Source organism: Eptatretus burgeri, chromosome 14 (genome assembly GCF_056783735.1).
Source record: "Eptatretus burgeri isolate ZD-2024b chromosome 14, Ebu_testis_v1, whole genome shotgun sequence".
In the NCBI taxonomy this organism is placed as follows: Eukaryota; Metazoa; Chordata; class Myxini; order Myxiniformes; family Myxinidae; genus Eptatretus; species Eptatretus burgeri.
Genome location: NC_140974.1, coordinates 42,813,983 through 42,840,900, shown reverse-complemented (window position 1 = coordinate 42,840,900; position 26,918 = coordinate 42,813,983). Strand labels below are relative to the sequence as shown.

The window sequence follows — 26,918 nt, the reverse complement described above, 5'->3', positions numbered from 1 at the left end:
TTGATGAATATAATAGGCACTTGCAAGCGTGTCAGCACATTTCCATTCGCCGTCGAGCGCAGCGTTTGTCTTCATGTCCGTGTCTTTGCAAGAGCCGTAATGTACGAATCCAGCATGAGGACGCCGAGCCGAACGAGATGACTCGCATTTGTCTGATAATTCTTCATTTTAACCAACGCTATAATTGTTTTGGTGCTTCGTGAGGATCCAAGACGTAAGAATTATGTTTTTCTTTTCATGTTTAAAGTGATTATTTTCAAAAGTTCGAAAGAAATAGATTCGATTTTAATGTTATTTTTTGCTTACAAGTGGTCATCATACAAGTGGTCATTTTTTAAATGTTCTTTTTCACTTACAACAATGGCACGGTGGTCATCACAGTTTTCATGGAGAGGATATCATTGTCAACCAGACAGACTCACTGTGATGTGGAATTGAGTATAGACCCAACTCTTGTATTATTAGAATCATGGGCTACTCTGTGACGTAATAGGTCAAGCTCTGATGCTTCTTCTTCTTTACTCTGTTTCCACATGTACCACGCTAAGGAGTGTAAATAAATGACCTCCAGTTTATAGCTGTGTACCTACACACACACACACACACACACACACACACACACACACACACACACACACACACACACACACACACACACACACACACACACACACACACATACACATACACATACACATACACATACACATACACATACACATACACATACACATACACATACACATACACATACACATACACATACACATACACATACACATACACATACACATACACATACACACACCCATACTTTTGTTTTATTTGCAATATGTATGAAGTCTTTACTGTGATGACCTTATACACTTCTATTTTCCTTATTATAGTGCTCCAGGTTGTTGGAGGTCAAGTCATGCTCTGTGGAATTCATATTATCTTGCATAATGGCTGGCAAATCATTTCACTGACCTCAGAAGTCTTCCAAGCTCAGCTCAATTCCAGTGTGGCACATGCAGGTATGCCTTAAAAACCACTGGCATTTCCATGGAAGAATTGTTCATAAATTGCCAAAGGAGGCCATGGAATCAATATACCCCACACTCCACAGTATGGCTATCCTTTGGACCTAAGTATAAGATTACAAGGAGACCTTTATTTTTTTGGCATGAACACGGTCAAATGACCAGACTCACTGTCACCCTCTCACAAGAATAACCATGCAGCAATCTGGATAACAGTTTCTAAATGCAATGTCTCGAACTGACTAATTAGGTTCGGATGATCGACTGAACAATCCATGCATGAATGAAATTGGCAAGAAACCACATTTATAAGGACAGTTTAGGCAAATGGTAAACTTTAAATTTATTACACAACTTGAATTCACTATGCATTAGTGACAATACTTCTGGCAATATAATCAATATGTACAAACAATACACAGAATTAGGCTATAAACAATTAATATGTCGAGGGAATTTCAATGAAGCCATAAAGCTTTCATCTAAAACAGGTTACACAGATAGATGGACAACACAAAGGGTAAATTAGAACAGCAGACAGGAAATTAGGCCTCGGCCTTTCTCCTTGAGAGGTTGTTGTCAGTTTGTTCTGACCACGAGTCCTGGGCAGAACAAAAAGAGACCTCATGGGGGTAAACAAAAGTTCAGTCTCAGAGTTTCAGAGTACCGAAGGGAGCAAATGTTCAGCCTCAAGAGCCGAACTCACTCAGAGCTGAGGGTTTGCATTCAAAATCATACAAATATAATTTTTTGCATCCTAATGAAAACAAATTCCCAAATGTCTGCATCACCGATCTGGATAATACGTTCAATGTCACTGGCAAGCTGTTATGGGTACCACTTTTTCTGCACCTGCTGCACCTTTAGGCAATTTTGTCTGACGAGCTGAAACAGAACACTTAATGACCAAGGCACTGCACCACCTCAGCACAACTCCAAGAGGCTGGCTGTACACCGACAATTTTCATTGTCTGCTCTTTCAGAAAGGCCACCAACCAGCGGATTTGTCCACTCTTTAAACAACCATTGATCTCTGCGATGTAGTGAAATTGGACCAAAATACTGCTGAATTTTATTTTCCATCATGCATGCTGCAAGTTACCACATCCACACACAAATCTCAATGCAAATGATCGCTATCAATTGTCATTCAGGCCCACAGTAAGCCCAGGAGAAAATCTTTGAAAGCCTCATGCTGTGGTTCATGAGCACCCTTACACAGCTCCGTTTTAGACTCCTTCCCCTCTGATGTTTTGCCTTTCTTGGTTATCTACTTGATTATACAACCCACTCTCTTTTCTAGTTAGCTTGTTTTATACTGAGAATTCTCCTCTAACTTTCCCATCTTTTCATTCAAACCTACTCTTTCTAGCTTACTCTCTCATGGCATTATTCAACTTCTTCACTCTTCCGATTATGATTCATTTTATTAAAAGAACCTTCAAACCTCATATCTGTCATTACTTTTGAAAATTAAACTGCGTTTCCAAATTTCTCAACCATTCCTCCACTTTACCAAATTGTTCTATTAAATTGTTCTTCAATTGTTCATTTATTTTTACAATGTGATTGCCAGGTCAATCACTCACACAAGCGACCTGGGCTTTCATGCTTTCCTTATCACGTTTTGATATATTTTCATCCCTTCCTGAGTCTCCTGAAATGTATGATTTATGTTATCTATCTCCATACCTATCCTCTCAAACATAACATTTAAATGAGTCCAAAAAAAAAACCTCCATCCAAACAAATACCGGTGCCACTTTCATCACTTAAGATCATCTGAGGTTCACAATATGGACTACCTCATCAATCTCACTTTGTCTCCACCTGCTCTGGCAAACCTGTGGAATCCATGTTTTACGATTCGCAGAAATCACTTCTAACAACAAATAAATTAAAACTTAACCAACAGTATTCATGGTCCAAAACACGAGCACAAATTTAACGTGTAGACTTCAATCCCACTCCTGACACCACTTTGTTGCTTAGCCTTCTCTAGCCTTGTCACAAACCTATTTGGTAGGCTTCGTCTCACTGAATTGTTTCAAGAATAACTGAGCAGCAAAAACAAATACAATTATTAAGTGCAGTATAGCCACCTGACAAAACTTTTGGAGGTGATTGACTAAATAATTTGTGACTTAGGTTGAATGGCAGGCCACATGGGAATCGTAGTGTGAAGAGCTTAGTCATAATCCACTGACTTCTCCCAAGAGGGTGAATCAGTTCTTTCTGGGCCCTGAACTCGTGTCTCTTAATTCCTCAACCAAGCTTCTGCCTCGTCACCAATGGCTCCCAACTCCAGGACACAGGGTCTGTTTTCCTCCACAATGCCACAGCTGGAACACACTGTTGGATCACTCGCCTCTTTTATTGAGAATCCACAGGATCTGCTCACTGGTATGGTTTGACTGATGACCGGATGAGACAGCTGTGCACGCATCCTGTGCACGATGACTTCTTGTGCACGCATCCTGCACAAGTCGGAATCACTTCTGTCGAGCAAAGTCAGGCTAACACGATAAAGCTACATAAAACAACTATTTTAAAATTAACTTGAAGGGCACTCAATAGAGCACATATGTCTGTCATGTAATGCCTGATCCATGAGAACATATCGGGCCAATACATTTTTGAAATATGCTATACCGTATATCGTTTTTGTCCCCATCCCTCAATGGTGAAGAATCACTTTTAATATTAAATAATTCTCTTATCCAGATCTGGATTCAGATCTTCACCACAATGGAATAAATTCATTCTTGTAACACACCCAACTTGTCCATCAAATTTCATTTGAATCCGTCCACAACTTTTTGAGATACCGTGCTATATATTAGTTTAGCCCTGTCTCTCAACGGTGAAGAATCACTTTAAAAATCCAGGAGTTGGATCCGGATCCGGATCTTCACCAAAATCTAATCAGTTCGTCCTTGTCACATGCCGAACCTGCCCACCAAATTTCATCCAGGTCAGTCCACAACTTTTTGAGACATCCTGCACACAGACACAGACAAACAAACAGACAGAGAGGGGTGAAAACATAACCTCCTTCATCTTCAGTGGCGGAGGTAATAAACATGTCTCCATTCGACAGGGTAGCCTGAAAGTTGCTTTACCCCTGCTAAATTTCTCGAAACTCCCTCCCTCTCTTCCCTCCTGCCCTCCCCCATTGTTGTATGCAGTAAGCAAAATAAAGACCAATTATTGCACCACAGCTCCAAGAAGGAAGCCAGACATAACACACACACACACACACACACACACACACACACACACACACACACACACACACACACACACACACACACACACACACACACACACACACACACACACACTAATACACATGTCTACACTACACACACACACACACACACACACACACACACACACACACACACACACACACACACACACACACACACACACACACACACTAATACACATGTCAACACTACACACACACACGCACTAATACACATGTCAACACTACACACACACACGCACACAAATATATACATATAAACACCACACACACGCACATAAATACACACATATAAACACCCCCCCCACACACACACACACACACACACACACACACACACACACACACAAACACTAATACACATATGTCAACACCACACACACACACATATACACACACACACACACACACACACACACACGGATATTTTATGTGCTGGTAAGTACTTCTAAAAGCTATTTTATTTGAAGTTATAAGCAATTTACTGATTTCCTAATTGTCCGGATATCATCAGCTGGGCACCGTTTTTCATTGAGGTCTTTCAGCCCAGAACCTCTCCAAACGGTGGATCCACAACCACGGTCACCGGTCCACATCAGTGGATTACTCAACATCAATGGACTCACAACCTCAAAGTTGTGTCCAGACAGTCAAACACAGCAATGCAATATCCTTACACAAACTTATTTAATTACTACTTTTATTTAAAGTATTACGACATATGAATAACTTTAATGATACATCACTTTATATGTTGAGATATTAAGTGACAAACACTTTACCTTGTAGACATGCCAATAACACAGTACCTCCATATAACCATAGACTCAAGCTCTCATTCAAATATTAAAACTGTCATTAACAACCGATTTTAACATGCTGCTCTGTGTATCCTTGCAACCACCAATAAATTATATTAATGCTTATTTATAATGTATATTTAAAATAATATATATTTGTTGTATTTTGATCTAAATACCTCCATTATTTAACACATATATATATATATATATATATATATATATATATATATATATATATATATATATATATATATATATATATGTATGTATTGTTGTGGGCTGGGGGTCGGTGGTGAGAACGACCACTAGGTGGGGAAAGCTACGTCGTCTCCACCAGACTCCCCGGAATTGTAGGCCGTCGCTCGGATAACCCCGTGAGCTGGCGGGTCGCTTAACCGACCGTGGAACGCCAATATCTCGACTGCGTGGTGTAGGGTTATTTTGTCAAGATCCAATGTACCTAAGTAACCACGCGGTCTTGGCTAACGGGGATCCACACCCTCGGAACGCCTGGCCGAACCAGATTCACTCTACCGGCAGCGGTAAAATTACACCTACTGACTACCACTCTGCCACCTACCTTTCCGGCTCATATGCAGTTGAGCAGGCGTGCCCGGGATGTCCCGGCTACAATGGACCGATTACCGGGGATAAAACTCTGCCTAAACTCAGATCCGAACCATGCTGGACCAATTCAAGAAAGGACGGAAATGAACTGGGGACATTTCTACAATTGTTTATTTACAATAAAAAAACATAGGGAAAACAACGCGGATATGCAAGTAATATTTACAATGATCAAAAACAAACACTTAAACAGTTTCTACTTATAAGACGGGCCCATATACTCGGACACACACAGATGTTTTATTGAAGACCCCCGCAGCCAGAGAAGGAGAGACGAGCTGAGGGTTGCACTTCGGCGGGATACCTGTACGCTGGAGGTAGGGGGTGCTCCGTGGTGCGGCACCTGTCAATGGTGGTCCGGCTTGGGGGCTCGTGCCCGTGGAGGAACCCGCGTGGAGCAGTCGGAGTCCCCGGCAGAGATCAGGTTCGCGGACGGGACGCACTTCTCGGCGTTGAACGCCAGGGAGACGGCACGCAATTGACTTGCATTCCTGGTGGTGGCGGTGATGACGCCGGGTCACGAAGCCTCTCTCTCTCTCTCTCTCTCTCTCTCTCTCTCCTCTCTCTCTCTCTCTCTCTCTCTCTCTCTCTCTCTCTCTCTCTCTCTCTCTCTCTCTCTCTCTCTCTCTCTCTCTCTCTCTCTCTCTCTCTCTCTCTCTCTCTCTCTCTCTCTCTCTCTCTCTCTCTCTCTCTCTCTCTCTCTCTCTCTCTCTCTCTCTCCTCTCTCTCTCTCTCTCTCTCTCTCTCTCTCTCTCTCTCTCTCTCTCTCTCTCTCTCTCTCTCTCTCCTCCACACAGCTTTCGCACTTCTTCTCCTTCTTCAGACTCCCTCTCTTAAATACCCACGAAAAGGAACAAAATAGCCTTAGTACGGGGCGGAGCTCCATGAAGCACACGCCACTGTCCGCCTTGATTGGATAGGGTTCCACGGCATGCCCTTCCTGGGTGGGGTTTCGGTGAAGCACACGTCACCGTCCGCCTCGATTGGACAGGGGTCCATGGCATGCCCTTCCTGGGTAGGGTTTTGGGTTGGGCGAGCGAAGCACTCGCTTAGTAGTAGGCTGGATGGCCTACTGGATGTGCTGTTGGAGGATATGTAGTTTGAAGATATAACCTACCTAAAAAGAAATCGCAACACACACCTTTGATTCTCCCACTGGACAAAAGGAGGGGTTCTATCTCACATGTACTTAATGGCATAACTAACTTTTGGGACCTGTATGTTGAATGCATATGGTTTCCAGATCGTAACAATATCTATCTATATATATATATATATATATATATATATATATATATATATATATATATTTATATATATATATATATATTTATATATATATATATATATATATATATATATATATATATATATATATATATATATATATATATATATATTGTTGTGGTTACCAAATTCGCAAACCACCATTCAGGTCCCTTAGGTGAGGTATCTCGGTAAGTACATGTGTAGTTAGGTCCAAACCCGTTGTCTAGTGGGAATACATGTCATTTATGCGAGCTGCGACTCTTCAGGATAGCCGTTTTTCTTTCACTATCTTTATTTTGGACCAACCGCCATGATTACCACCACAACCACAACATCAACCACCAACCACAACGCCGCTTCACCACAACCGCCACGACCTTCACGTCACACCTCGCAACCGTAGCATCGCCACCGTTCTTGCCCCGCTGTGGGTACCGGTGTTGGACTCGTGCAGGGCGCACGTTGAACAGCGTGTACAAAATCACGGATTTTGTGCTTCAAAAACGGATCAAAAACGACACACGCCCACTTTTTGCCGTCCAATCGGTGGGCGAGGGGCGATTTGGCCCCGCCTCCAGAACGATCGATATATGCAAATTTGTGGATCAAAAGCCTTCACGCCCACTTTTTCTCGGGCCAATGGGGAGCGAGGTGAAAGGTCAAAGGGAGGGGGTCAAAGGCGAAGCTACTGGGGGATAAAAGGACCGTGTTCGTCAGTCAGAGAGTGTGGAAGTCTGGAGCCCGAAGCCTGCAGTAGCTGGAGAAGCTGAAGAGAGTCGAACGAGGAGAGCCCAAAGAAGAGTCCAGGGTGGAGAGTCCAGAGGCGGAGAGGCGGCAGCGGCGAAGGCAGACGAGGGGGTGCTCGCGACGGTGCCGGGAGCTGCACGCCCGAGGAAGGCCGGCAGCGCGACCTGGCCGAGGTGGAGACGCACACCAGGGATAATAAAGATCCTCTATACCCCGAGCATCAGCAACCCCTCCTGTTTCCCCCCGCGCTGAGATAGTGCGACCAAGGGGGCCCCTTTCCCACCCCCTGCCAGACACTGTCCGCGAGGCCCGCGGAGTGAGGCGCCATCGCCGCTCCGCGTCTCATCACCAGACGGGTAGGCGCGACCCGGTCTCGGCCTCAGGCCCGCCTCATCCTTGAGGGATTTCTTTTCCTTGGTTTTGGGTATGTGTTGTCGGCGCCGTCTGTGAAGTAGAATTGTATAAGTGTTGCCGTGTGCTCGGTAGTCGGTATTAGCTCTGCACTGTGTTTTCACTTTTATATTTGCTTTTTGTGTAAATGGAATTGTGTTTTTTCTGTGTGCATTTGGTGGAATTGTATTTGTGTGCTTCCCGTGTGCCGCGAATAAATGTGCTTTATTGTTGAACTGTTCTCCCGCTTCGCTTCGTCTTTTCCTCCATTGAATCCTCATCTTGCTTCACGTAAAGGGTTGGTAGTGGGCTGAATACGCCCGATAATTAATCGAACCGTCGAGGTCGACGATAACACCGCTCGGTTATTCTGATAGTACGGAACGGGTCGCTTAAGTGGCCCGTGTCCGAAGTCGACCTGCGGCGAGGTGCGATCGCCCGGTCTACCCTCCGCGTGGGTACTTAGGTAGGTCGAATTTGGCGAGCAACCCTATCCCACGCGGGGGCTGATTGGCTCGATCGCGGTGAGACCGAAAGGTCCACCCGTGACTGGTTCCCGGCGTTAGTCCGAGAGGGTCACGACTGGATTGTCCGTCCGGTGGGCGACGTGCCGCGATTCGAGTTACGTGGCCGTCAGCACGCAGGCGGGCGCGAAGACCGCAACACTGGTGTCAGGAGTGGGATACAAATTCATCGCCCTCCTCGCGGCACTGGTATCGGAGAACAGGAAAACGGGCTCTCCTGTCTCCGGCTAAATTCACGGGAATCGGTCCAGGGGTGAGAGAAGCGACCCCCGATTCCCTCCAAATTACGAGCGAGCAAATTAACCCTTCACGAGAAGCAAGATGGCGTCTCAAGGCGAGCGGGAGCCGGGGGTATTAGAAATGGATGTAGAATGTGTAGGATCCATGGTCCAGGATGGAATCCCCGAGCAGGAAATGTTGATTGTGCAGGAACACGGACTCGCCCAACTGAACCCAGGGCCCGAGGTGGGTGCGGCAGCGGCCGCGGTGTATGACACCTCCCCCCCCCTCTCTACCAAGACCCTTCCCCAACCCCTGCCGAAACGGCTCAGCTGAGTGCATCCAACATGGCCCAGCTATGCGCCATGCTGGAGGCAATGAACGAAAAGATGAATGCGAAAATGATCAAAAAAATGGATGCAAACACAAATGAAATGAAAAACGAAATGAAAGGCATGAACGAAAAGATGGATACAAATACAAACGAAATGAAAGGCATGAACGAAAAGATGGATACAAATACAAATGAAGTGAAAACGACGATGGATGCGAATACACAGCAAATGAGGGAAGAAATGAAAAAGCTGCGGGGTGAGACGCAGAACATGGGCCGAAGCCTGCAGGCGGGCATGAAGGCCGTGACAAAGGAAATAATAATAGTGGAGACAAGGGAGGTAAAGGGTGAAGAGTTGGCAGTGACGGTAGCCGGGAAGGGAACCATAGAGGAGAGACTACACGAGGAAGACGGGGTAAGTGACGCACACACACACACAGAGGTAGTGGAGGATAATGGGGGTGAGCTGGCGGACTGGGTAGAGACCCAGTGCGAGCACCTGGATGGCCTCCTCCAGGAACGAGGGGAGGGAGTCTGCCCCCTTGAGGCGGATCACGACCAGGTGAGTTCGGTCGTGCTTTGCGAGGTTGAGGGGAGGAGTGCTGTGAACGGGTGCACGGAAAGCTTGGGGGGTGTAGAGGCCCCGGAGACCCTTGTGGGGACACGAATCCCCAGTGTGGTTGTCCCTGTGTGTGTGGTGCAAAGTGTGAGTGCGTCCCTGTGTGTGGAGGCGACCCCGTGTGTGAGTGGTGTGGTGGCGATGGTGCCGGAGTACGTGCTTCCCAGCACGCCATGTGTGGATGAGGCACCGTGTGTGAGTGAGGCCGTGTGTGTGAGTGAAACGGCCAGTATGAGTGAGGCACCACGTGTGAGTGGTGTGGTGGCGAGTGTGCCGGAGTGTGTGCTTCCCAGCACGCTGTGTGTGAGTGAGGCACCGCGGGTTAGTGCCCCCGCGTGTGTGGGTGAGGCACCGTGTGTGGAAGAGACCGCGTGTGTGAGTGTCGCCGTGTGTATGAGTGAGGTACCGCGGGTGAGTGCCCCCGCGTGTGTGGATGAGGCACGGAGTGCGAGTGAGGCACCGCGGGTGAGTGCCCCCGCACGCGTGAGTGAACGGCCGTGTGCAAGGTCGCTGTGTGCAAGGGAGACCGTGTGTGTGAGAGAGCGGTATGTGAGGGAGATGTCGGTTGGCATGCGGGAGCACGCAGCCGCGTCTCCCGGTGTGAATGTGATGGAGTGGACTGTGTGCGTCGTAACACGCAGGTATGCGTGTGTGGAATGGAGACGGAGACGGCGACAGAGGAGAGAAAGCCGTGTAGCGGCTGTAGCTGTTTCGGGGACCGTGCCGGGTTCACCCAGCAGGGAGCACGAGGTTCGTGCTGTGCAACGCACGAGACCGCCACGTGCTCGCTTGCGAGAGTGAAGTCCCGGTCCGGAAACGCACGCGGTGGATTTGCCGATCCCGCGGACGGACAAAGTTTAGGCAGGTAAACGGATTTGGACCGGACGGGTTCTCCACGCGATCGTGTGTGTTAAGCTCCAACGGGCAAAGCACATGTGTTCGCGTGGGGAACCCCTCGAGACGTGGGGCTTGTGTTTTTTTTTTTGCGCACGGTGACGTCATGGCTGCACGTGTGGTTGGAATCCGGCAGGAGGGGTATCTCTGCCGGATGGTAGCGTCCAAGGAGGGACGAGGAACACGTGCAGCTGCATGACGTCACGGGCAGGTGCAAAGTGCGCGAGCTCTGAGTTGCCGCGCAGGTGCTGCGCATGAAAAAAAAACAAAAAAAAACAGTAAGCCTCACTTTCGGGTGCAAAGGATTCCTGGGCAAGGGGGTGAAAGACCCCCTTACGTGGGCACAGGATGGAAACTAGTTAGGGGGAAGGGTTAGCTTAGTTAGACCGACTTCATGGGGCAGGGGTAAGTCCTCATGGAGTCCGTGGAATGGATTAGTTAGAGGGATTGTAGCCAGATTTAGGTTGGGAAATAAAATGATTTATTTGGAGACAGAGACAGACTTTGGATGTGTAGCGGGGACGTAGCTTAGCTACGTAGTGTTAAAAGGAACGTGCTTTAGTGTAAGGGATGACGTGGGAGCACGAGTTAGTCAGGGGATGTAGTTAGAAGGATGGCAGAGTTCAGCGGTGTGTGTGTTGAAGAGTTGGTGAGTTGTGAGGTGAGCACATGGTGAGTGAGTGAGGCCAGCGGGTCTGTGTGGATGGAGCGAATGGGGAATGCATGGTGCGATGAGTGATTGGGGGGAGGAGTGACTCCCGCCCAAGGGACCCCCGGGGTCAGTGTAGAGTGAGTTAGCTGGGTTAGTCAAATTGAAAAATGGAAGTCGTTTTGTTGTTGGTGGGAAAGTAGGCTCGAGACCCATTTGGAGGGGTGCAGGAGCCCTGTTGACGGGCTTGGGAGCGTGGCTGCGAAAGGTGAGTATCGCTGAGTGGGTACCCCGGGCACCAGGCTAGTCGGCCGTGGTAGGCCATGGGCCCATGGGGGGCCGGGATAGAGTAGTGGGCACGGGTGCGCCTGCTTGGTGCGGGGGCCCGGGGCGCCATTAGCCGCGTGGGCAGTGTTGTGGGCACGGGTGACCCTCGGAAAGGGGCCCGGGAGGCCGGCCTGCCACGTGTGCGTTTCAGGGGAGGTGCCATGGGGGGCACTCCCGGTGTTAGGGAGCTGGTAGGCTCGGAGGCAGTGTAGTGCCCGGGGGTGCCATCGTCGGAGATTCGGCAGAGGGTCGTGCCTGCCAAAGGGAGCCACGTGTCCCAGCCAGGAGACCGTGTGAGGGCACGGAGAGAAAATTGGGGGGCGAGGCCCGAAATTGTGAGGACACCAACACAGGCGACGGGAATCTGGGTTGTTAGAACCAATAGTTTAAGCGAGAGGCGCTTGTTGAAGCCCCGGGGTAGTTTAACAGTTAAATGGATAGGGTAGATTAGGAAGTGTACCCCTCCGCACCATCCATCCCCTCGCTGTCGTTGTGGGCCGCTGGACCCACTTTGGTTATAGATCGCCGAACTCTGGGGAGGCCATCCTGAGGCTTCGTTGGGCCTCGACACAGGACGTTAGCTCTCCCTTATTCCCCTCCGGGAAGGGAACGTAGGGGTTGGGAGTAGGCTAGGTGACAGGATAGGTTAGCCGAACAAGGACGATAAAGGGGGTTAGGGGACGATTTATAGTGGGGGAGTAAAAATGAAAACAACAAAAAAATAAGTTGGGGCTAAATTGGGGTTTGACAAATTAAGGGAGTGGGTATGGACAGTGACAGGCAAAGGCGATAGGTGGGAGGGAGACAGGTAGGTAGGTCCGAGCCCGCCTTCCAAGTGGCCAGCACCACCGCACTCCCTCCACCAACCTCCACTGAACGGCAAAGGCTGGCCAACTTCATCGGCTGGCCGTGTTTTGCTGCAAGGCAGAGGCCGGCTAACTTCATCGGCAGTTGTTGTTGTGCTGCAAGGCCTGTACCGGCCAGTTCATCTGCTGGCTGTTTTTCTTCAAGGCCTGTGCCGGCCAGTTCATCTGCCGGCTGTGTTTGCCTGCAACGGCCTGGTTCTGTGGGCTGAGTTTGCCTGCAGCGGCCTTCTTCTGCGGGCTGTGTTTGCCTGCTACCTTTGCCATGCCATGCCCACTGCCCACGTTCACCAGCCCCGTTCAATTTTTGCTTTGCCCCCCCCCCCTGTTCATTTCCATGTGCGCCAGGATCCGCAAGGCAACAGTTTGCAAGCTGCGAGAACTGCCCTGTTGGCAGCTACAACACGGGCCTGCAGTGGCGGCCCGTGCACCGTGTTTGCGTCCATCCATTCACCCATCCATTCGTTGTGCTCATTGCGTGTGCCACTTGAGCTGGCACGGAGACTGCGTTTGTGCAGCCCATGCACCGTTGTGGTTCACTGCATTCGGTCCATCCATTCATCCATCCATTCGTTGTGTTCATTGCGTGTGCCACTTGAGCTGGCACGGAGACTGCGTTTGTGCAGCCCATGCACCGTTGTGGTTCACTGCGTTCAGTTCAAAAGGGAAGGCCTTGGACTGCGTGTGAGCAGCCAGCCACGTTCCCTGTCACCTGCATTGTTTGAGCCAGAGACTGCATGTGGGCAGCCTGGCTCCCTGCTAACTGCTTTTCTTTGCAGAGTTCAGTGATCCTGGGCCATGGTTTAGTGTAAAATTTGTAAGTTAAGGTTAAGATGTACTGTAAATATGAGTGCGCCCCCGGCATGTATGTCTTAGCGCCGGCAATTTTATTTAAGTCGTCCGTGTGAGTGAGTTTGTTTAGATAGTTACGCAGCCCTCAGGTTATTTATTTTGGGGACACGAATACCATGAATGTCGCACTCAGGGATCCGTAGGTAAAATGTACTAGGGGAAAACTACACATGATGGCACACGAAAATTTGACGACTCGGGACGAGTCTGTAAAAGGGAAGGGGGTAGTGTTGTGGTTACCAAATTCGCAAACCACCATTCAGGTCCCTTAGGTGAGGTATCTCGGTAAGTACATGTGTAGTTAGGTCCAAACCCGTTGTCTAGTGGGAATACATGTCATTTATGCGAGCTGCGACTCTTCAGGATAGCCGTTTTTCTTTCACTATCTTTATTTTGGACCAACCGCCATGATTACCACCACAACCACAACATCAACCACCAACCACAACGCCGCTTCACCACAACCGCCACGACCTTCACGTCACACCTCGCAACCGTAGCATCGCCACCGTTCTTGCCCCGCTGTGGGTACCGGTGTTGGACTCGTGCAGGGCGCACGTTGAACAGCGTGTACAAAATCACGGATTTTGTGCTTCAAAAACGGATCAAAAACGACACACGCCCACTTTTTGCCGTCCAATCGGTGGGCGAGGGGCGATTTGGCCCCGCCTCCAGAACGATCGATATATGCAAATTTGTGGATCAAAAAGCCTTCACGCCCACTTTTTCTCGGGCCAATGGGGAGCGAGGTGAAAGGTCAAAGGGAGGGGGTCAAAGGCGAAGCTACTGGGGGATAAAAGGACCGTGTTCGTCAGTCAGAGAGTGTGGAAGTCTGGAGCCCGAAGCCTGCAGTAGCTGGAGAAGCTGAAGAGAGTCGAACGAGGAGAGCCCAAAGAAGAGTCCAGGGTGGAGAGTCCAGAGGCGGAGAGGCGGCAGCGGCGAAGGCAGACGAGGGGGTGCTCGCGACGGTGCCGGGAGCTGCACGCCCGAGGAAGGCCGGCAGCGCGACCTGGCCGAGGTGGAGACGCACACCAGGGATAATAAAGATCCTCTATACCCCGAGCATCAGCAACCCCCTCCTGTTTCCCCCCGCGCTGAGATAGTGCGACCAAGGGGGCCCCTTTCCCACCCCCCTGCCAGACACTGTCCGCGAGGCCCGCGGAGTGAGGCGCCATCGCCGCTCCGCGTCTCATCACCAGACGGGTAGGCGCAACCCAGTCTCGGCCTCAGGCCCGCCTCATCCTTGAGGGATTTCTTTTCCTTGGTTTTGGGTATGTGTTGTCGGCGCCGTCTGTGAAGTAGAATTGTATAAGTGTTGCCGTGTGCTCGGTAGTCGGTATTAGCTCTGCACTGTGTTTTCACTTTTATATTTGCTTTTTGTGTAAATGGAATTGTGTTTTCTTTTTTTTGTGTGCATTTGGTGGAATTGTATTTGTGTGCTTCCCGTGTGCCGCGAATAAATGTGCTTTATTGTTGAACTGTTCTCCCGCTTCGCTTCGTGTTTTCCTCCATTGAATCCTCATCTTGCTTCACGTAAAGGGTTGGTAATGGGCTGAATACGTCCGATAATTAATCGAACCGTCGAGGTCGACGATAACACCGCTCGGTTATTCTGATAGTACGGAACGGGTCGCTTAAGTGGCCCGTGTCCGAAGTCGACCTGCGGCGAGGTGCGATCGCCCGGTCTACCCTCCGCGTGGGTACTTAGGTAGGTCGAATTTGGCGAGCAACCCTATCCCACGCGGGGGCTGATTGGCTCGATCGCGGTGAGACCGAAAGGTCCACCCGTGACTGGTTCCCGGCGTTAGTCCGAGAGGGTCACGACTGGATTGTCCGTCCGGTGGGCGACGTGCCGCGATTCGAGTTACGTGGCCGTCAGCACGCCGGCGGGCGCGAATACCGCAACAATATATATATATATATATATATATATATATATATATATATATATATATATATATATATATATATATATATATATATATATATATATATATATATATATATATATATATATATATATATATATTTTCAAGCCTGGTGTTGGTGCAGTGGTTAGGGCAGCGGCTTGGGATCCAAAAGGTCCTGAGTTCAAGCCCCGTTGGGCCACTGAATTAATACACCAGGGGGTTGACTCAGCCTGTCATTCTTCCGAGGTCGGCGAAATGAGTACCAGTGTACTGGGCCGGTGTATACCCCGGTTAAAATAGGTGTACCATATCCCTGTGTTGTAAGAGGTGACCAGGGTTGTGTCAGGAAGGGCATCCGGCGTAAAACATGTGCCAAATCACTATGCGGATCATACGGATGATCCGCTGTGGCGACCCCTAACGGGAGCAGCCGAAAGAAGAAGAAGAAGAAGATATATATATATATATATATATATATATATATATATATATATATATATATATATATATATATATATATATATATATATATATATATATATGTTTCATCAATAATATTAATTAAATAATTTACCTCACTAAAATAATTAATTCATTATTATTATTTTATCAAATGCAATGCAATAGGAACTTATTTACACGAAAACCAACCAAACTTGACTAAAAGGTGACGATGGAGTCAAAAGATTCTCACAAGATCTGAGATCAAACAATCAGCCAAATATCCTGTTTAACATGATGGAAAAAAACCTTCTCAGCACGTTCCACAAAATCATCCTTTACTGAACAAATTCTTGCAAATCGGAATAGCTGAGATGAAAAGACTGATGTGGGAGTCAGTAGGAAGTTAGACAGCATGGTGGACCAAAGTTGTTACAGTGTTGAGTGGTTGGTTGCTTATGTTTGGGTGAATGAAAGGGAGGGCACATGTAAGCCAAACAATTGCTCAAGTGCAGATATTTTTCGTGGAATGCTTTGTAAAACCTTCTTCACGAAAGCAGAGGTTATTAAAGTTGAAAAAGGTGCTTTCAAAACAGGAGTGTGAAGGACAAGAAGTGCGGTCACAAGAAGAAATGCATGAGCTGCTGTGTTGGCGTCAGTTGACCAGTTGCTGATAAAGTCAACAAGAAAGAGAGTCAGTGCATGAACTTGGCATGCCGCGGACCACTATGTAAACTCGCATGAAAAGAGATCTTCAGTTGAAACCCTGGCGTCCATCATTTGTGAATGAACTGAGTGTTGCCGACATGGATCGGCGCTCTGCATCATGTGATGTTTTGCTTGACACTTTCCAAACGACCCTGTCTTGAGGAAAAGTGTTGTTTTCAGCAGAATGTGCCATCTATCGAAGCTCATGGGCATGAAATGTAGTGTTCTGGTCTAAGGAAAATCAACATTTCACATTGGAATTGGAGCATCATCCTCCACACTTGATGATTTAGGAATGACCTCAAGACATTTATTTGGTCCTTTTAAAATTTTTTTTATGATGAACCAGTAAGGTAAATGGCATCGCTTACAAGCATATATTCAGAAACTGGCTGGCATCACGACTTGTTATTGCGGAAATATCTGAAAGTGTCTGGTTTCAACAAGACGCTGCACCCGCGCATTTCGCGTTGCATGTTTGGAACCATCTGAAACGTTCTCTCAATGATGGATTGGACGCGGATCACCAATATCAACAGCTCCTCCACTGTGGCCACCACGTAGTCCAGATGTATTGATGCCAGATAACTGCTTGTGGGGGCTTCATAAAGGAGAAAGTGTCAACGAACTGATATATGATGATTGAAGAATTGCACACTGCAATCGTGGCCTCTTTTTCACAAGTAACTCCACAAATGCAACATTTAAAATGTTTCAGGGGACATGGTGACATATTCAGTGGTGTAAGGAAAATTATCGAGTTCATACAGACACGATGACTGATTAATTATTGTATGTACTGCACAACAAAATCTGTATATTAATATAATTTTAGAAAGAATGCTTTACTGGAGAGGGGTAAAGTGATTTTTAGGCCGCCCCGTATATTGAAAGATATATTATTATTCATGAACAGTTGGGTCAACTATAGATGGCCCAGCAATATATTTTACTTCCACATCCTAGAATACTATTATCCATCATTCATTGTTTCATTCATATACAGTTGCTGGCTGCTGGTTGCATCATTTCTGAGAGGGTGGGCAATGCTGCTGATGTAAAGCCTCCTCTAAATTATAGCAGAAATTTAGACTTTAACCAGGGTACCCACAGAGTATGATCTTTAATGGCCATCAGCAATTGTTAGCAGATAGGCAAACCGGCTTAACATCCATCTGAAGGATGCATTCATTCCCTTTGATGAAATTAATGTCCTACCTTGTGAAGCACTGGGATGATAGTTACGTGGATGGGTTGGAAATCTGTTGAACGCTGGGGCTGCAGTGAAATGATTCTTTTTGCCACTGATGCATGCTGGGGAGCTAGCAAATGAACAAGTGACTGCAGGCCTTTCAGTTCAAGGCACCCATCTTCAATGGCGAATAACCTTCACCTCTTACATCATTTCCTCTCTTCTCCCCCGGAATGCATTAATTAGTATTCAGGTAATTGTACATCGCCATCGATATGAACTTTCTCACAATACCACAGAATCAAAGCCAGACTATCGGAGTAGGCTACACTCTACAGCATGAAGTCCACTGAGCTCTCCTGTTAGCCTGATCTATTATAATGCCCATCATCAGATCCATGTACAAGGAACAAGCTCCATTAACCCACAGTCACTGTAAAAAAAGGTGATAAAAAAACTGCTTCTGAGATTGATCTGAAAAAGGTCAAGTGGTCATGTTAAAATATCAAAATTGAAATAATAAATGTATTTTCACAGTCCACACATCCCCTTGGCTGCCATTCTTATAATTGATATGTTTGCCATTATATCTGTCTTGGGTAAATTAATTACTCCATCAATCTCGAATCTACACTTCAAGGAGTAGAGACTGCGTACTCTTAAATCACCGGCGAGGCACACCCTGCTGATGATCTTTCTTGTGATCCAGACATCTCCTATATCAATGGTGCTTTGAAACGATACACACCATGTTATCATTTCCGTCAGATCATCGACTCTTGTTCCAAGTATATATTTCACACATTCCCAAAATAACTGCTTTGACATGCAATGCTTTTGTGTGGCCCACAACATTAAACCTCGATTTTGTTAATTTGTCCCCTTGAAGATCCCAAGCTGCTGGAGACAGACAGATCAGGTGGGATGTCCTGAAGCTGCCCCCAACCCCCTCCATCCCATGCCCATAGCTGAGCAGGAATTGAAGCCTTTGTGTTCGACTGGTGGAAAAAATATAACAAGACATGTTTGCAAGCTCACCATGTCTAATTTTGACATTATCAAAGACGAGAGCGACTTTTCCATATCTATCATGTCGGATCACAGATGCAGTCAATTACGGAAACTGGTTGAGTCTGGTCCCGTCGAGTCAAGGCCTTCGGAGAATGCAGGTCCATAAAATGGCTGACAAAGCGATGTCCAGAATTGTCAATTTACAGCCCAGGGTGTCCCATCTCGGGGGAGGCAAGTGGACATATGGGGGCAGAATAAAGCTGGATTTGAAATGGACGATGTGGGGGTTACCGACCTCTATGTCTGAGCAATGACCGATGTCCAAATCCACCGTGGCTCGCATATTAGTTGGCCATAAAGGATCCCTCTCGGACATTTATACATGACGATCGATTTAGCCATTGTGCATTCTCTTCAAAACAACCATTAAATAAATACAAAAATCTTTAATTCCAAAAATCTTCCAACTCAAAAACAAATCGTTAAAAAATATTGGTGTGATCTTAAAAACGACACATCTGAAGAGCACAACTTGTGCAGAGAGTAACTGGTTCATCCCAAGGAGGTATTGCACAAGACTATAATTTTGGACCGACAAAATATTACTTTGTTTAATTTCAAGAACGATAATAAAAACGGTATTAAAAGCAGGTCGTGAAGGCTCCTCATGCAGGAAACCTTTTACACTGTGCAACTGTAATATAGCTCGCTGCACAGTTCTCTATACATTAGGCTTTAGGAGGGTCTTGCTTGGCTTGTGGTTGGCCCATTGGGCCCCCATTCACCCACAGCACATGCCCCAAATAACATAATGTATCGCTTTGATTATCAACTCCAAGTCATAAAACCATTCTTGCTCTCAGCTTTTTACACAAGTATAAAGGCTCATGGAAGAACAGAATAACAGGGAGCAAAAAGTCAACAGATCCAAAGGGAAAACAGTAGGAGAAGCACGCATGGATGCATGACAAAGGGAGGATCTACGGCATGGCGTCAGTGAGTGCAGTAAAACTCAGGGGTAGACATGAGAGAGATTACGGTCGTGTGGAAATCCTGGAGGGAACAACTTGAACAACCCGCTTCCTCGTGACGTGATGGCGGGCAAGCCGCAATGTTCGCGCAGCTGCGCCCCGACTCCGTGCCTCTGGCGTGGCCGGCGAGTCCTCTCCGGCATGCTCCGCGCGAGTGGTTTTGTTGGCACCACGTTTAGGGTGGGAGAGGAACGGGGCCCCCCCTGGCACTATCTCAGCGTGGATCTGGGGGGGGGGATTGCTGATGCTCAGGGAGAGGGGAATGGCTGGCTGGCTTGGACCCCGCGACGAGACGAGCGACCCCCACACCGCAACCTCGTTGCCGACCACCTTCTTCCCTTGACTTGAACTTGAACTTGACCAGCCGCCTGCAACCGAACCGCGCGAACTCCAACTCCCTCCAATTTCCCTGCAACTTCTCTCCAACTCCTCTCCAACTCCTCTCCAACTGGACTCAACTCCGAACTCAACTCCCCTCCAACTCCTCGCGAGTCGCCTTGCGCTCGCATCTTTATAGGCCTCAGGAGGAGCCTATATGCAAATATTCGGATCAAAACGCGATTGGAGGCGGGGCCACGCCACCCTCTGTTCAGCCATTGGTCAGGCAAAAAGGGTGCGTGAAGCATTCCTGATCCGCTTTTCGGGGCGAAAGGAACGCATTCACAGCCAATGGCACGACGTGTGGTAGAAAGGCGGAGGTGGTGGGAGTTTGGTTGTTGGCGGGCGTCGTTTGAGAATGGTGGTGAAGCGATGTTTGTGGGATGGAGTTGTGGAGGTAAAGAGGCGAAGGTGGTGTTTGAGTTGTTGGCGGGTGTCGTTCGAGAATGGCGGTGAAGCGATGTTTGCGGGATGGAGTTGTGGAGGTAAAGAGGCGAAGGTGGTGTTGTTTGAGTTGTTGGGGGATTAATGGTCGAAAATAACAATAGAGAAAGAAAAAATGGCTAACTCAAAGCATCGCAGCCCGGATGAATCACACATATTCCCTCTATACAAGGAGTTTGGGCTCACTGCGCATGAACTTATCGAGATATCTCACCTGAGGACTCTTTATGGTTTAATGCGAATTTCCACAACCGTAACAATATATATATATATATATATATATATATATATATATATATATATATATATATATATATAATATATATATATATATACACACACATCCATACATATTAGCGGGGTATGCTTACATATTGTGTAAGCATATGAACCATGCTACCCCATTGCCTCGGGTCCCGCACCTGCATTTGATTTTTCACTCATTTATTTATATTTTCATTTTCCGGATGCTTTCTGATGATTCTGTGATTTTTTTTTTCCCCTGGTGTACCGGCTTCGTTGTACATCAGCACACTAAATTCCAGCTTTTTATGTCACCCAGTCAGTGAGTCAGTGGTTATAAAGAGCTTTTATATTATATATATATATATATATATATATATATATATATATATATATATATATATATATATATATATATATATATATATATATATATATATATATATATATACCACCTGTCACTTTGCTGATGGGAATATTAAGAGAGGGGGAGGGGAGAGAGAGGAGGGGGTGGGGGAAAGAAAGATGAGATGGGGAGAGGGAGGGGAGAGTGAGGATGTGGAGTGAGAGCGTGGAGGAGGGAGTGGAGAGTGAGGACGGGGAAAAAGAGAGGAGGGCAGGGGAGCGAGGAGGGTTGGGGTAACGAGGGGTTGAGGAAGGGGAAGAGGGTGGATGTGGGGGTGGAAAGAGAGGGGAGAGTGAGGATGGGGAGCACGGTGAGAGGATGGGGAACGAGGCGGGAGGGGAGAGTGACGAGGTGGAGGGAGTGAGGTGAGGTTGAGGAGGGGAAGGCAGCATGAGGTAAGGGAAGCTTGAGTGAGGAGATGGGAAGGGAGGGCAGCGTGAGGGGAGGGGAAGGGAGCGTGATGGCAGGGAAAGGGAAGGCAGAATAAGGGGAAGGTAAGGGAACCACCCTATTAAGCACTCAAGCAAGACAAACACCGAATAGCAAGGAGACAAACATCATATGGACACGTCTGGAGACAAACACCATCCAGACAGGTCCAGAGACAAACACTGCCCGGACACATCTGGAGACAATGCTGTCCAGACACGTCTGGAGACGAGCACTGCCCGGATATAAACGCCACCGGACATAAACGCTGCCCAGAGATAAACACTGCCTGGACACATCCGGAGGTAACCACCATCAGGACATCATAACGATTGTCCGGAAACATCCGGAGATAACCTCAGTTTGGACATAACCACCATCCGGAGATAACCATCAACCGGACACATCTGTAGTATCAAATAATATGTGAATACAACTCTCTGGACATTTTATAAGCATTACAGCTGAAATAAAATGAACTCAGTCTCGACGTGCCTGCGTCCGTCCATCACTGCATGTGTGCGTCCATCCGGCTGCCAACATTTGTCAACTAATCATGCCCAGTCTGCAAACAGCATGATATGGTTGAGTAAAGTGAGGCTAAATCGGCCAGTTTCAATTTACATGAAAACAAAAACTCTTCTTCCTTAATCTTCTTCTTCACCTCCAATAATGGGGAGTCTTATTCAATTCCGGTTTCTCATATCGATTAAATTCAAGCTATATTCAATACTTCGCCATATCAAATAGCATTTCCGTTTATACACTACCTTTTAAAGCATCACAAAACAGGTCGAAAAGGACACGAACAAAAAAGCAGCTGATATTTCAATAATTGATTCGCACAATTTTTAAAGGATGAAAGTTAACTTTTATTTATTTTCTCTGTAAGTGATGAGTCTTACATTCTAGTTATAGCTGAAATGCGATTACAACCAAATTCACCTTTGCCAAATTTGAGCCAAATTTCAAATAATGCATTAAACAATGTGCGGATTGGACAAATGAACACGCTTTGGCAGTCAAAACTGCCGCTGAGGTCAATTCCACAGTTTAAATTTTGAAATTCGGCTCAGGTTAAGAGATTTTAGAGCTTATCGCATGCGGAAAGGAAATAAGGCATGAGCGCTGGTGTCTCCGGGCATTTATAAGCATTGCAATGTAGTGGATTCGCTAGATATCCCTTATTGTCGGGGTGTGTGTGTGCGTGCGTGCGTGCGTGCGTGCGTGCGTGCGTGTGTCTGTGTCTGCAACGCGAGGCTCCACAGCACAAACCAGCAAACCGATTTCGATAAAACTTGGCGAACAGGTGCCATATATGGGCTGGGAATGTGCGCGTTTGAGTTTCGTTGCTAAGCAACCACCCGTTGCTATGCAGCGGCCGAAAAGCCGCACGTTCACTATTTTCAATACTTGTCCTACAGTTTTGAATGTGGAGAAACGAGACTTCGGGATTAAACACTTCGAGATATTTAGAAATTTTTACTCGAGCCGATTTTTGGTTTAGGTTTTATTTTTCAAATGATAGTCCTTCAAAAATAGGGTGTCTACAGCGTAGTTGTAAGGAACTACACCGTCGTTCCACCTTCGATCTCTCCTCGATCCAAACGTTATTGACCAAAGTGAAAAGGATCCAAAATAAATGGAATCACTGGCATTGCTGTCTTTGCGGATTTTTAATAATATGGTATAAATCAAGTTATGTGGAATTTGAAAAACATCTTTTAAAAAAAATTTCTACAACCCCCGTTATGTTATCGTCCGCTACACCGCCAGGTTCATCAAAAACAACCGACCAGGAAGTCTTCTCGCGCTACCCATGGTCTGGTTCGTATTTCCCTGAACATCTGTTGTTCTGTTTATGGTTATTTTCTCTCTCTACCTCTCTACCTCTCTACCTCTCTCTTCACGTTACGTTTTGTTTCGTGTTGTTCTGACGTCCACTCTGTTTGCCGTCATCTGAGCCTAAGGTAATGTCAACAAAAATCGACACATTTTATTTTTACTTAATCCGTCCCTAATTTACTTGAGCCGATTCTTGATTTAGGTTTTATTTTTCAAATGGTAGTCCTTCAAAAATAGGGTGTCTATTTACCGTCATTTTTTATGAGGAGTGCCAGTTGGCAAAATACGCAATAGGAAAAATCTTGCCAGGTAGAGGAACAATTGTACGTGAACCAATACGTCTTGGCAATGAATCTTCGTCGGTGGATCGGTCAGAATGAAAAGCATCGTATCCAGCACTTCGATCTTAGCGGATCCCTCGTCGCCTACCGGCTTGTCCAGCAATTTGTCGATATGAAGATCAGGCATTCAATGATATGAGTGAGGAAAGTGGAAAAAAACTTTGAAGCACTTTATCGTTAAGAAATTATTGTGGCCTATTCCAAGTCAAGGCATTGTTGAACAGGCCCAAAAAAAAGGCGAATTAAGACCCCAGCGAATGAGTCGGCTGAACCAAGGGGTTGACCAAGGGTAAGCCTTGATATAGGATGATTAAATAAGGCCGTTAATTATCTTCGAAAAGGGTCTTTAAATTAGCCCAAATACCCAATTTTCAGTCATGCACCACCTTGGAGGTCCCTTCATATGCCTGCAAAGTTTGGGGCCACTAGGTTTCATGGTTATGGAGTTATGAAGGAGACGCACTGACACACACACACACACACACACACACACACACACACACACACACACACACACACACACACACACACACACACACACACACACACACACACACACACACACACACACACACTCTTATCTATATATTAATACTGAAGGACCAATTTTGTTCTCCTCCTAACGGTCGCATCACGTTTTTCTCGGTACTGTGACCTGGACTGAAAGAAACCGTATCTGTAGGAGTGCATCGTACATAGTGGAGGCAATAGTCAACTTTCAACTCTGAAGCAGAATAAACACTTCGTTGAGACGGGGGCGAGGAGTGAAGAGACGGGGGCAGGAAGTGAAGAGGCGGGGGGCAAGGTAAGCAATTTTTTGGGCGGAGGTAAGCAAATTGAAAGCGGGAGACAGGGGGAAATGGAGCGTGGGATGAGTTGGCGGGGGCTGGGGTGAATTAGGCGGGGTTGAGTGTGAGGGGGTGGACAGGGGCGGGGTAAGTGGGGCAGGGAATCGAGAGACGGGGTGGGGTGGGGAGTGAAGAGGTGGGGACGGGGCCGGGGTAATTAAATTTTTGGGCGGGGGTAAGCAAATTGAAGGCAGGGAGTGGGAGGCAGGGGGGAATGGGGCAGGGGTGGGGGATGAGTAGGCGGGGGCAAGCACGCCCTGTCCAGTCCATGTCCCTCGAGTGTGAGTGAGCTGGTGAGGGTGGTTGAATGAACGGAATCCGTCTGTGTCGGGGTTTCGGCTAGTTAGTATGGATACATACTGCACTGGGAATGATCAGTTTAAGTGTAGGTTTTGTTCCTGCAAAACACGACTCGTAGTGAAATTGACAGGCAGCCATTTTCCCCTCATATCGTAAAGAAGGGTGACTTTGACCGTCAGGGTGACTTTGAACACTTGTTATTGGGTTCATTCAAGTGTTCAAATTCGGTTAAAAAAAAAAAAACAAGAAAAAAGTAAGACCACACATTTATTTAGTTTTCAGTTCTTCAAAACCTTGCTTCAATTCCTGCGTTTTTGTTGGCTTGGGGAAGTTTGTTTAACGGGTGTGTTTAAACTCACCCCTCTGGTTTGTGTTTTGGGATCCTCAATTTTCGGTAGTTGAAAAAAATCTGTGTGGTCTTCATCTATTGCTTTTTCAAACCAAGTTGGTATTCACATGGGTGGTCAAGCCTAATGTTGCCAACATTATGCATTGCATGTTGATAACTTATTTTGTTTATTTTTTTCTGGGTGGATTAAAAACGACGCAGGGGTGCGTTTGAACACACCAGAGGGGTCAACTTTTCAGGAAACCCCAAAAGTTGCAAACTCTATCTTGACCATGTTGATTTGCCATTTGGAAGAATAGCATTTCAAGGAACTTTTATGAAGAGCAAAAGTAGAAGAGTTTGCGATGCAACTCGTTTTGTCTCCCCTGACGAAACTGACACATGCATGTTCGACCTTGAGTCCATCATTGGCAGGGTAGACGGGCCCGTAAGTATTGTGAAGAGGTGTGCTGTGGTTTGCTGTTAACAGCTCCGAATGGTGAAAATTTGAATTGTGGATTTCTTTGAAAATCACCATGACATTAGAAATAACTGTTGTGAATGGTGAAAATTTTATTTTAAGGTCATCATGTACATATGACTGAAAATGCTAAATACAGTAATTATGAGCAAGTTTTGCTCACAAAATTGTTAATTTCATACTTCTTTCCAATGTTCCGTTGAAATTTTGTTTTATATTGAACAGAATATAGCAGAAATTTGCTATTGTGTTGTGCTATTTTAAAAAAAACTCCTAAACCGTTCACAGCTCCCCCCCCCAGCCCCCCCCCAATTCGGGTAATACTTTGAATATCATCACTTGGTTGGTGTTGAAACCTGGTCAATTGGTCGGTGTTCAAACATGCACCCAACATGAGGTGACTTTGAATGCCTGTATATCAAAAATATTACCATCTACCCCTAATCTGACGATCACCAAATTTGGGTGTTGGAAAGATCACACCCTGGGGGGGATTTTAAGACAGTAATACCGCACATTTATTTAATTTAAGGGTCCCATGACACTCAAAAGTACTGAAATTGCATATATATATATATATATATATATATATATATATATATATATGTCCTAAAGGAGTTTTTCATCGTGATTTCTGATCTGACAATGTTTTTTTCACAATACTCGTTCTGTAAAATGTAAAATTAAAAAAAACAAACCTCTTGGGGAATGGCCCTAAAAATTCTGCCGAAATCTACTGAACGGGACGTAACCCACATGACGTCATCTCCAGAACAACAAAGGCTGCACGTAAATTACTCGGGTTGGTGGTCTACGTGATTCTATTGGCTTTCTGTGCGTTTCCACATTCGATTGGTCGACTCATTGGCTTCGTTCATTTCTGCTTTAAAAAAAAATCAAACATTTGGTTTTGAATAATGGATGACATGGACTTTGATTTGTCTGGTAGCGACAGTGAGTGTGAGAGAAATGAAGGATTTTGATCTGAATCAGATGGAGAATTGTCGGATAACATAGTCGCGGGAGGTGAAGTCCAGGCAGTTGGAAATGAAATACGGCCTTACCAGTTCGAGCCCGAAGCAGGACAAGCAGAGGAAACTGGCGATGAAATTCCCGGCGTTCATGATGATCGGGAGGACATCGAAGGAAGACTTGGCAATAACAACTGGTTA

The 26,918-nt window shown here is 46.5% G+C and overlaps 1 protein-coding gene across 6 annotated transcripts in view; it reads left to right on the top strand.

Moving 5' to 3' along the window:
• Window positions 1–26,918, top strand: part of LOC147013045 (protein ELFN1-like) — a 258,139-nt gene that overhangs the window by 104,532 nt on the left and 126,689 nt on the right. For 2 of the 6 annotated variants that reach the window (XM_085854513.1, XM_085854515.1), the window contains exon 2: window positions 888–1,016. The exons of 3 other annotated variants lie outside the window; for them this stretch is intronic. In XM_085854513.1, coding sequence (XP_085710639.1) covers window positions 888–1,016 — 129 coding nt within the window. Of the gene's footprint in view, window positions 1–887; window positions 1,017–26,918 lie in introns of those variants that run through there. One more of the 6 variants, XM_085854511.1, reaches the window with a different exon arrangement.